This window comes from Colobus angolensis, unplaced genomic scaffold, assembly GCF_000951035.1.
Source record: "Colobus angolensis palliatus isolate OR3802 unplaced genomic scaffold, Cang.pa_1.0 Scaffold95, whole genome shotgun sequence".
NCBI classification, from domain to species: domain Eukaryota; kingdom Metazoa; phylum Chordata; class Mammalia; order Primates; family Cercopithecidae; genus Colobus; species Colobus angolensis.
The window spans coordinates 11,677,795-11,690,603 of NW_012123487.1; the positions used below are offsets into that span (position 1 = coordinate 11,677,795).

The following is a 12,809-nucleotide window of genomic DNA, read 5'->3' on the forward strand; positions in this document are numbered from 1 at the left end:
ACCTTTTGGTATGATAGAATACCGAAATAGATTTCGTTTGATGCACTCTATCTTAATGCAGAGATATTGAAGTCTATTATGAAATTAGTCCCCATAAATTTCCTTTTTTCTTTCTTATTGTTATGATTATCAAATGTTGATTCATAAACTAAATGTCATAAAGATTTATTTAAGTTTGAGGACAAATCTTCACAGCCAATGATGAGTTTTTCATTACTGAATTTTATTTTTCTGGTCATGTACCTTCTGCCTTTACTAGTGTACTGTATGCTTGTTTTTACCACTGCACACTGCCTAAGTGTTCTGTAGCTCCCTTAATGAGAACTATGTTTTGAAGAGTTCCTTAAGGCTGTTTATTAAGATAGCACTTTGTTTCTTTATTTGTGCTCTGGACACATAAATATTAATAAATCTATTCAGCCAGTCACATATTTTTAGACCTCAGATGTGTCAGACATAGTTATCTTAACAAATTTATCTCTATCCCTATCTCCCTCTGATGCAATTTCACTTAGCCAACCTACTTAATGCAATTGCCTAAAGGGATTTCTACTAAGAAAAGAGTACCAAGGAGACCAGATGTTTCACAATCAAGCTTACAGCGCAATTTCCTAGAAAGCAGCATATGCAAGGCTATAGGAAGTGATTTAAAAGTGTTAACTCATGTAATCCATTTAACCTCATTAATAAGGTTTAATTTCGTCACAACCCTATGAGAGAAAGAGTATTATTTCCCTCATTTTTACATATTAGGAAACTGATGGTCAGAGATGCTAAGTAACTTGCCCCACAGCAATAACTAGTAAGTGGAGTTGGGTCCTGGCATTCTGGCCCCAGAGGCTGTGCTCTCAGCTGCTGCCTCACAGTCCCTTTCCACTGATACATGCAAGAAAATCCACGTGATTCCCAGCATGATTTTTGCTGAGCCCTTCCAAGGAGGCTGAAAGGAACAGAGGACACATCACTGCATGGAACACACAGGAAATATTTTGTTAGTTTCCAGATGGAGCAAAGGATAGAGTAAAAACATTTCAGTAGAGCTCCACAGCTATCCTCAGGGAGCCCACTCTGGCATCTGTGGCCCCCGAGTTGAGGTACTGACTATAGTCCCCCGGCCTCAGCAGGTACTGCCACCCCCCTGGTAGTTGGGCAGCTCGTAGAGGACCCAGGAGCCCTCCAGTACATTGAAGGAGTGGATCTCACTGAGGTGAAAGTGGTCGTGAAGACAGGAGCAGTCAGTGATCTCTACTATCTGGCCCCTATAATCCTCTGGGTCATAGATCCTGAGCCTGTGGGAGCTAGCCTGCGGATTCAGCAAACAGCAGATGAGGGAAAGTCAGAAAACCTGACCTCATGTCAGCAGGGACCCCTGGGGAATGGACTTTAAAAAAATCTTTGCTTTATCAAAGGTGACCAAACTAAAAGAAAGAGATGGCTAATACCAGGGGCGCTGTGTATACTTGGATAGGTTGTCTACTGTGAAGCTCAAGAAGGCGTCGTTCCCCATTCATTTGGTACGAATGATGCTCCCTAGGGCTGTTGGTACAATCTACATGAACAGACACACTGGTCCTGCTCAGGACCACTTTCAAGTATTTTATGTATTTGTTTCATTCTCTCCTTTATAGATTTGTAGTGGTTTGGGGCTCTCCCTGGAGGACATACAAAATAATCAGATTTTAAACAAAAAGATAAATGTGTCCCTGGCAACAGGTATTATTTTGAATCTCAATAACATTAGAAGCTAGAGGGAGAGGAGGTTGAATTGCTTTTTCCCAAGCAAGGCATAACTTGGTGGCAATTCAGGAAGGCAGTCCAGCCTGGGCAATCCCTTCATCTGTGCCTTTCTGCTGTAAGCCCGCTGCTCTAATGTGCTGAAAAGCAAGAGCCGTCACAAAGACTAGGTTTCAGTTCTCAGCTCCAACATGTGCTCCTATAAATCAGTTTTAGGTAATAACCAAAAATGGAAGTTCAAGATCTTGAAAGAGGCCTGTACAGCATCAAAGAGTATAACATCTTTAGAAAAATAGAAAGTTAGGCTGTTCCTCCTGAACTATTCCTGCCTTTCTCTCTTGAGCATTTGTTTTTCCTTCATCTGCTTGTTTCTTTCCCTTGTCACAATGTTTCCTCTTCCATCACTAAAACCCTCTTTAGGAAGGATTCTCATAAGCAATTTCTCTTGTGGCATGAACAACTGCTAATAAGGTATTTTACATTGGTCAGCATTCCGTGTTTGCAGAGGACTGACATGTTGTTGCTTCATTCGTTCTTCACAACACTCTGGAAAATGTGGAGCAACATTAAAGCCTTTTACCCTTTTACTGGAAAACTAAAGACTGGATCTTACAGTCTGTAATTAGAAGAGTTGGAACTTGAAATTAGAAATCTAAGTTTTTGGGCTCCTAATGCCAGACTGGGTCCCTATCAAGCTATTAAACCCTGTGAGGGGATTTCAGACTTCACAAAAATGGTTCATTTTCCCAGGACTCTGTCACAGTCAACTTTAGGGAATCCCTAACTGTGAAATTCCAGTCTGCTGGGGCTTCATTTGGGTAACAGGGGCCCCTGCAGGAGCTATTGGAATCTCATTGTTGGTTACTGGTTTGCCCAATCAGAAGGCAGGACTTCAGAGACCCTGACGTTCATAATAATAGTTAATACTCGGGGGTGGGGATTGGCCTGTACCAGATGCCCTCCTTTCACCCTCATTGCAACCTTAGAAAGGAAGTACTCTTATTAGTCCTAATTCATAGGTGAAGAGTACCAAGCTTAGGTACTCTTCAAGAAATAGCCGGGTACCTAGTTTAGGACCACCTGAGAGCAAGGAATTCTGTTGCTCATTCATCACCTGTGACATAGACGCTCTGAGCGAATGCCACGCACAACTTATTCCCAGTAGCGGTGAATCTGACTAGCAAAATAAAATAATGTCCAGTTAAAAGCACTGCATCACATACTTTTTCAGTGGGAGGAAACCTTACGGATGTTAATAAAGGAAAAGAGAATATAGTTAGAGCTAGAAAAAAGAAGGCTGCCATTCCATCCCATCGCGTGTCGTGTGAATCATCCATGTGGATAACTGATGCGACTCGAGGTCACGGAAGGGACCCGGCGGGACTGCACTCACGTGGGGGATGAGGCAGCAGGAGCGGACCCGGTCGCTGAGGCCCATCCACTGCTGGTGGTCGGCATAGTAGCCGCGGCGCAGGAAGTATCGGAGGCCCGAGTAGTTGGGCAGCTCATAGAGCATCCAGCAGCCGCTGTCCACGCGCACCGAGTTGCAGCGGCTCAAGTAGGGCTGCAGGTTGGGGTGGTCGCTGCAGCATTCATAGTGGCGGCCCTGGAAGCCCCGGTCCTCGAAGAGGGTGATCTGCAAGGCAAGGCGAGGGCTCACAAGCCTGCCCCTGCCCCAGTCTCCAGCCCCGGCCATGCGGGGAGCTCCCGGGTCAGGGCTCACCTTCTCCTTGGCTGGCTGGGCTGAGCGGGTGGGGCGGCATTGTCGGGTGTTGTTGTTTGAAGATGAATTAAGGGATGATTGGTTTATTTTTAAAAATCATTAATGATTAATAGTTACTCATGTTGCTTTTTAAATTTCAACTTTACTTTTGATCTAATGTATATAGCTTTTTGTGGAACAGATCCCTTTTTAAGTAAAACTTTCCATAAGACTGAAAATAAATAGCATGTCTGTCTCTCTCTCTATATAGACAGATATATATGTAAATATATAATATATATTAATTATATATAATATATAATACATTAGTTAAGAAATCATGGAGAAGATTTTTTTTCTTTTTTTTGTATGAACAAAAGAAGATAAATAGTATAAGATACATCAGGCACAAATCTTAGTAGGCATATAATTATAAAATCTATATTGATCCTCTCTTCCCTAAAGGCTCTACTAAAGCACTTAAGCTTTTCCTCTAAGCTCTGGGGGTAGGGGGGGTTGGGATCCAAAAATAGTCATAGAACATAATGCAAAGTAAAATGAAGAATTGAACTGCTGTCAAATAAAGAATGCATTACTAAGTATGTTGGTGAAGAAAATGAAATACTTGAATCACCAGGGTCTCCAAAGTACTTTCTCCTAAAGGCTCGTAGCATGTTTTCCCAAAAGGATTTGGAAAAACCTACTTCTTCCAACTGCTTTATTTTTTGAACCATTTGATCAATGTTGAAACTATTCCCAAGACAAAATTTAAGTAATGAATTTCCTAATAACTAGATTTCTTCCTGAAGTATGTTTTTAAGCTATTCTGAGGGTAAAATATTTAAAGCCATTATCTTCCCACTCTAAGTTATATGAACTCTGTAACTGAGTTTGTCTCAGTAACAGGCAGTTGCAATTTCCTAACACTGATCACAGAAAAGTACCAAGGTTCTCAAAAGAGAACTAAAATTATAAAATTAAAAACATTGGTTTCTAAAAGCACTGTAATAGAATATTTGTAATATATTTAAAATATTTGGTCTGTGAGTTTTTAAATATAATGTATAATATGCATTTACGTGTAATTAACTTTATGATACTAATTCACAAAATTCTAGTGGCATCCTTTTATACAAAATGAAGATGATCAGTTTAGAGATCCCAGAGATTTTAGAGGTCATCTTTATCATAAAAATTTCTATTTGTCCCAAAAGAAGGAAAAACAGATATCAGATAGCAATTGCAAAAATAGACTGGCTTTATGTTTATTCTATTTTCAAAAACTGGAAATTGGGATACAAAAAAGCATGTCAGACTTGCTGTTGCGTTCCCAAATTACCATTTAAAGGATAAAGCAACTGTTTGCTCAGATGTAAATTACCTTCACTATATCTGCTCCTTAGAGAAATTTCTTTCAAATGCCTATTTTAGTAAGTGTTGAGATAATTAAACCACCTTTTCTTAGAAAGCAAGGATGTAAGATAGCTGCTTTGAATAAAATAATTGAATATTTCTTTCCACAGTCTTACTCTAGTTAATATCTAGTTTCTCAAATTCTTCTCAAACACTGTCTTCTTCTTATTGTTCTTTTTAAAAACAGCTTTATTGAAGTATTATTGATATATACAAAGATGAGAATTTGATGAGTTTGGACATACACAAACACCCATAATACCATCACTACATCAAGGTAACAGACCTATCCAGTACTTCTCAAAGTTTCCTCATGCCCCTCCTTTTTTATTTTGTTGTATTTTCTTGTCAAGAACACTTAACACAGTATCTTTACTTTTTTCCCCAGTGCACAATACCATATTATTAACTACAGACACGTGCTGTACAGTGGATCCCAAAAACTTACTCATCTTGTGTAATCGAATTGTTATATTGATTGAACAACTCCTCACTTCCTTCACTTCCAAGCCCCTGGCAACTACTATTGGATTCTCTGCTTCTGTGAGTTTGACTATTAAAGATACCTCATAAAAGTGGTTTCATGAAGTATTTGTTCTGAAACTCTCTTATGTCACTTAACATAATGTTCTTCAGCTTCATGCATGTTGTCACCAATGGCAGGATTTTCTTTTCTTTCTTTTTTTTTGAGGCTAAATTATAGTCTGTTGTATGTATATACCACGTTTTCTTCATTCCTTCATCTGTGGAATGACACAAATTGTTTCCATATCTTGGTTATTGTGAGTAATGCTACAGTGAACCTGGGAGTGCATTTTCTTTTCAAGATCCTGATTTCAATTATTTAAGATAAATACCCGTAAGAGAGATTGCTACATTATCTGGTAGTTCTATTTTTAATTTTGTGAGGGATCTCCATACTATTTTTCGTATCTACTGCACCATTTTACATTCCCACCAACAGTGTATAATTCCAAATTCTCCACATCCTCACTAACACTTATCTTGTATTTTTTTGGTAACTACCATCCTAACAAATGTGAGATGATATCTCATTGTAGTTTTGATTTGCATTTCTCTGATAATTAGTGATGTTTAACATGTTTTCATTTCCTGTTAGTCATCTATATGCCTTCTCTAAAGAAGCATCTGTTCAAATCCTTTTCCCACTTTCCCTCCATGTTATTTGAATGCCAGACATTGTGAATTTTACAGTTTGATAGGTGCAGGGTTTTTTTTTTTTTTTCTTTTTTTCTTTTTTTCCTTCAGTCATCCTAAACAGTGACTTACTTAATTTTTTTGCACAGTTATGTTACATGATTCAGTTAGATCAGTTAGAACCTTTAAATGTTATTTTATGCTTTTGGAATATTATACCCAGTGCTGTGTGTGTTTGAGGCCTCTTTGCTCTAACTGATGGGAACAGGAATGATAGCGATAGATGACCCTGTGTGAGCTCTGGGAATCTTGTTAGCCCCATGTTACAAAGTTACTAAATAGAAATCTGAAAGATTAATAGAAGACGATGACAAAGAGAGTCACAGTAGGTCTAGATTATTAATGGGAACAGGGAGAGACCATGAAAGACATACTCATGAGTGGATCACAATCACAGGCAAGATGCAATTGTGCTATTGCCATGTAAGCATCTCAGAGCATGAGTATAGTACCTAGCTGTCTCTCCCAGTTTTAACATTGACTAGCAGACAGTTTTGGAATAAACCGTCAGACCTGTTTCCTCTGGAGAATACATGTTAGACTCCTGCTAATTTACGAGCTTTACCTAAAGACTCTGACTGAGTAACCCGGAGAAAGAAACTGCACAGAACCTATTGATGACTCATTTTATGGAGAGTCAGTAACAACTGTCAGTTGATTTCCATTTTATAGACGATATTTGGCATTCTAGGTATTATTCAGATTACAGATTTTTCTACGTATTATTTCAGAGGAAAGTACTGCCAACAATTCAGGTGAGGGAAGAATGTCGAACAGCAGAGCTGCTGCACTCAGCCAAGTGGTAGATTTTCAAATACAGGATTAGATAAATTATTTTAAGCAAAAGGATGAAGGCAAACTCCTTAGATTAGAGTAAAAGGAATATTCATGGCTTACCTTCATATAAACTAGGGCATTGAAATTTAAAGAGGTTATTTGAAATAAGAAGGAAATATAGATGAGGTCAAATTCTCATCCTTCTTTCCTCCTTCACTTATGCATCTAGGTTAATCCCTTCACGAGGAGATTTAAAGCCTTTGTATGTAAGTTCATTCTGCCCTCTTTTAGCATCTCCTTCTTGCTTTTACATCTGTCTGCTCAGATGTAATTTGAGGTGAGTTTCTAAATTATTATTCTAAGTTTAAGAGAACTAGAATTCTGAATCCACTGCTATTTCACCCAGAAGCAGTAGGTACAGTCACAGTTTCCTGGAGGACTGTGATACCACAAGATGAATTGTTCATATGTGACTACAACAAAAGATCTGGAATGATTCTTAACAAATTAATAGTAAATTAGGAACAAGTTCAAACCTGAGGCATTCTATTACTTTGACTATTCCAGGATGTTTCATTCGTTGAGTAATTACAAAGGCAGATTACTGAACCAATTCATAAAATGAAGGCTGGCCTTCCAGAAACTATATTCTCTTCTCATGGTATTGTAAAATGAGGTTTCTTTCATTAATATTCTTCACCTCTTTTGCCCCAAAAGATAAGCAAGTAAAAAAAAACCTTACACAGTATAAAAGGATATACTAGCCCAATGAAAAGAAAATACATTAATGTCAAATATTTTCTTATGTGTAATTCCCTCTCACTCAAATAAAAAAGGCCCAAGAGACCTAACTATGTATTTCCAAACAAACAAAACAAACAAAAGTGGTGATCTGAGAGGAGACTGGAGATGTTAAAACTGTATTCTCAAGACTATATAGATTGACTTTGAAATTATTTTTCCAAGAGCTAAATCTGGGACAACTAGAGATCAATGATTTTCTAACATGTAGGAGATGAGAGGATATACATTATTTAGTACTGTTTTCATAGAGTTTATAAAAGTTGTATACAGTGTTTTGATACCGAATTTTTGGGGTTTCTATTAAAGCATTTAGAGTATTCTAATACATTCTCTTTCTTTTTTGCATGGTGCTGGTGAACATCTGGTCCTATTCTTCTGTATTTCCACATAGACTATAAACATTTCAGTATACATTATTTCTGTCAATGTATATTTATCTCACCAATTCTGTTCAGCACCATTGCTCTTTCTGCTTCACCTGGGATATATTCCACTGTGTTTAGTGGACTTGCTACAAAACTCGAATGAAGTAACATTCCTGCCCAGCTTACCAGTGGTAGTGGAGAAAATAAAAATCATTTATCTGCATTTCAATTTCATTCAACTCAGGTCAATTCAGGGGGCATATTTAAACACTGATTATGTGCTCATCATTATGTTAATATAGAGCAGTCACACATCAAAGATACTCATCAGGTACAGTGCTTTGTATTATTTCATTCATTCTCATAAAACTTCAGTATTTCTTTTCTCCCTTTTACAGGTGAGAAGATTAAGGCATCACTGTATCACGTTGCTTTATATAGTTATGAGAATTAGATAAACAAATAATCTAGCAAATTGCCTACCTTGTAAGTTTTTAATAAATATTTTCTCCTACTATGTTTCTTACAGTTATCCAAATGAATGACCATGCAGAAAATTCAGAGAACTGTCATCTCTGATTTTAGTAAATAATAAATATAGATACTACTGCCTGAAGAGCATCAGGCAGAGGAGAGGTAGAGGCTCCCATTGTGAGTGGAGCTTGCTCCACTAAGTGTCTTTACCCAGCAAACCCAGTGTTCTAGAGTATGATTTTCATTTGTTACTGTGGGAAGTTGCAAGTGAATTGAGAATCTTCTGGTTGGAGACCTTGCGAGTTCCTTTGGTGCCTCGATCTCATGCTGCTTTGGAAGATTGCTCGTACCCTACTTTAGGGAGCGGATTTTTCCTTTTTTAAAAACTATCTTGTGAAGAAGAATTCTTCACCTCCTTAACGAAATATTTGGTATCTGGTTATACTTTAGGTCAGGAAACACTTCCTTGAAACTCAAACTCATCTCCTCTGTGTTTAGTAGAAAAGCAACATGATAATATATGGAATTTCTTTACTAGAAGGGACTTTGGAAATCATTTGGGTGAACATTCTGATTTTGCAGGTGAGGTAAAACAATTGTGTCAGCATCCAGATTAGAACTTAGTTTCCTTTATTTTTAGTTCAACATTCTTTCTACTTTGCCATTCTGTCTCCTTATGGCTAAACAGAGTGTCATAGCTTTCAATCCACTTCCATTCACTGTATGAAAGGTGGCACATTTGTATGTCTGACATAGAAGTTTCAATAAGTTCCCATAATACTCAATATTACTACCACTCCACAATGTTATTATTTTTTTAGAAATCATAGGTAAATGAACCTCACTGACATAGGTTTGCATACATTTACAAAAATAAAAATGGTTTGTTAAAGGAAAAGGAGCCCATTAGTAGCTTGATTCAGTCAGTCCATTAGTCCCATGGATGTTCAGCTCCACACAAGAGACCACATGAAACTTCATGATTATCTCAGGCATTTTATTATTGATATTTCCGATCCAGAAAACAATTATTGAGTCTTCAGTTGGTGTGCCAGAACAACAACAAAAAAAGTTCTTTGCAAGAAGAAAATAAACATAGCCTTATTGAGTATTATTAAAAAGGTGAAAGTCTCTCTCAGGCACAAGAAAAAGACATGGTGGAATTGATCAGTAACACAGAGAGATCAGAGGGCAAGTGATCCACACCTGAATAGGCATGGAGAGCAAAATTCCAAAGAGAAGAGAAATTTGAGAAAAAGAAAATTTAAAGAATATCGGGACAAGCCGATACTAGCTATACATCTAGATGAGGAGTAAATCACAGATATTGATGTCTTCTTTATGCTTTTCTTTGTTTTCCAAATGAATCCATGTTAAATTTATAGTTTTTAAAAACCTTGACCATATGCACACATGTTTTTGTCAGTTTTTTGTTGGGTGAGAAATAAACAGAGATAGGAATTCTCTCTAAAGATAATGTTCAGAACAAACATACAATTAACTTATTAAATTGAAAAAAGCGTTTTTAGAAAGCTGTCTGGAAATAGGGTTATCCCTGTGAAGTATAAAAAAGGAGCATATGGGTGGTGCTTAACACTAACTTAAATTACTTCCAAGCCACCATTTTCATTTAATTAATTGTTATTTTATTCAGGACCCAGTAGGTAGTTTCCAACTTTTTACTGCAGTGAACAATTCTGCAATGAGTATCTTTGTGAGCAGAACCTTCCTTCCAGGATGCTAACACTGCTTCTACCATCTGCATGCCTGACCTGAAAAGTTCAGCTTATTTCTATCTTACTTTTCTTGCCTTAGATGTGTCTTTGGTTTGAGAATGTGACTTTGACATTTTCCAGGCTTTAGAGTTTCTCCAGTAAAATCTTCTTAAGGAGGGCAGCAGGAACATTGCTAATGGGATTTAAAGCATGAGAGAAACAATCACAAATTTCCATTCCCTGAGGTGAATGCTTTGCATTTTAGGTTGGGCTCTTTGAAAGCCAGTACATGTGTTCCTTTAGGAGATTATTGAGATTTTTGAGTGTGGCATTCTACAAATGTTGGATTGGGGTTAGATTCACTTCTTAAATGGAAAGGCAGGATCAAACCTTTCATTAAGAGGCTGTTAACAGGTTTATAAACCTGATTGGGTAATTCCATTTGGTATATAATACCGAATAATGTTACTATAATATATCACAGCATAATGGAAGAGCTGGAAATAGAACTTGATTGCACTCCTTTGAAGATGATAAATGCATCACTAGTCCTGTAGTCTACTTGTTACTCGTTTACTTTCCTAGAAACAGCAACTCATGTGATGCCAAAAAATCCACCAGAGAAAAAAGAATGGGGAGAACCCAATAGGGCACAAGGGGTAGACCCTCCTAGCTATTTTCAAAACCGACATTAGGGCCGAGAGATAACCTAGGACACTGAAAAAGAGTCTGCTTTGAAGCAAAACCCATTCTTTTATACTTAGTCCATGTGTCTCTCCCTTAGTCTGTGACATCAGGTACTTGTTATTGAGAAATTGAATACTATTTGTTGACGTTTGAAAGGAAGTTTGTGTAAACTGAAAAAAAATTGTCGTATTTATTTCCATGTGTAAACTTGGTAAAATAATAGTTCACAACTACTGAAAAATCTACAATATGCCAGGTCCTGTGCTAAGCCCCTTACAGGGATTGCCTGTGTTAATATTCTCAGCAAGCTTATGTGGTAAGTGCTTTATTGTTCCCCATTTTACAACTGAGAAAAGAAGGCACAATCGTATTAAATATCTTGCTCCAGATCACACAGCTAGCAAGCCATAGAATATAAACAAAGCAGGGAATTACAACTGTAACCCAAGGTTTTAGCTTGTTCACCACAGTAGCAAGTGGATACTTCACTCGTAAATAAATAACTCAGTCTATTAGTCTAAGTAAAAATTCTGTAAAACACTGCATATATCATACAAAGTAAAAATATATTGCAGTGATATATTTTAACTATATGGTGATAAGGGTAAATATTTTCTGCTTTTAATAAAACAGACACTTCTAGAATTAAAGGCATCATCATAAAGCCTTTGAGTACTGCAGCTTCATAAACTGTAAAATAGATTATAACAGTGTATCAAAGAATTGTTAACAAAATAGATTATAGATAGGATGCATTTGAACACAAGTAATACAAAGCTGAATATAACTGGTGTAAATAATGAGGACATTCATAGATAAATACATGGCAGTCCAGAAAAAGGGTACCCTTAGGAAAATGCCATTCTCTGATTAGCATTAGCCTAGGCTTTGAGGCATGGGAAAATGAAAGTATTATGGAATTGGTCTAGAGATGAGAATTACTTTCTTTTAAGTCATGTGAGCTTTATTAAAGATGGTTAGATACCTGAGCTCCATCATTGCTTTGTTAAGAAAGAGGAAGGTTGAATAGCTGCTGCCTTATGTCCATTACATGTGATTATGTCCATTTCAAGTCAAAAGAGGTAACAACCATGCATGGATATTTTAGAAAGCCTAGGTAAATTTTAATGTAACTCTTTCTTGAGCCATTTCTTATTGATAGTTCAATTAATATATTAAATAATATCATTTTAAAGCATACTTTTACATTTAAATCTTTTAAATGTCTACCTCCCATACTATGACAGTTACTTAATGTTCAGTTGCCTTTTCCATCCAGAATTGCTTTTTGTTTATTTGGTTCATGTGAAAACATTGTACAAATTATAACCTATATTTATTAAATGGAAAGTACAAAAGTAGAAATTATGAATTTTTTCTCCAAAGTTATTTATCATTGTCAAGCTTTATTGAAAATCTAATAAGAATTAAGAATAGGATAAAATAAAGTTACCTAAAAGACACACGGACAAAATGGTATGAAGGTAAACCTTCAGATCTCCTAAAGCTATACAAAGTATTTCTGATTATGGTGCAGGAGAGATGAAATCAATTTAAATATATTATATTTTACTCTTGATTTAGTTCTTTGTTTTTCTCAAAAAACTATAAGAAAATATTATCCATGAAAATTTCAAAAATTATTTTTGCAAACTGTGAAAAGCACATCATAAGCAGCTGAAGAAGCTAATTCTGTTTTGCTAAATTTGACCAGATAGATTAGATCTTTCAGTTATTTTGGCCACCTAAAAATGGTAACCTTCCTAGGGTATAGGTGGCCTAGCAGCAGAATTGTAAAGAGGAGAGGTCTTAGGTGGGTAGTCGAGTACTTTAGGATTGTATGGGTCATCTAGGGTAGGGTCAGGTTCAGACAACTGCCTCCTTTTGTAAATGAAGTACTGTGTTTTTTTTTTTTTTTTT

At 36.7% G+C, this 12,809-nt stretch overlaps 1 protein-coding gene across 1 annotated transcript; it reads right to left on the minus strand.

Annotated features, from left to right (window-relative positions):
- Nucleotides 1–1,117: 1,117 nt before the first annotated feature.
- On the minus strand, nt 1,118–3,430 carry LOC105504794 (gamma-crystallin D-like). The gene is made up of 2 exons (XM_011932363.1): nt 3,128–3,430; nt 1,118–1,303 (listed from the first exon to the last, which is right to left on the minus strand). Exons 1-2 carry the CDS (start codon nt 3,428–3,430, stop codon nt 1,118–1,120), a joined length of 489 nt encoding a protein of 162 aa, XP_011787753.1.
- Between the last annotated feature and the right edge of the window lie 9,379 nt (nt 3,431–12,809).

Bases quoted from the DNA above. Each gene is read 5' to 3' on its own strand.
- LOC105504794 (XM_011932363.1), bottom strand. From the start codon at position 3,430: ATGGCCGGGGCTGGAGACTGGGGCAGGGGCAGGCTTGTGAGCCCTCGC. The intron at 1,304-3,127 runs GTGAGTGCAGTC...CTGAATCCGCAG, and splicing joins CCTGCTGCCTCATCCCCCAC to GCTAGCTCCCACAGGCTCAG.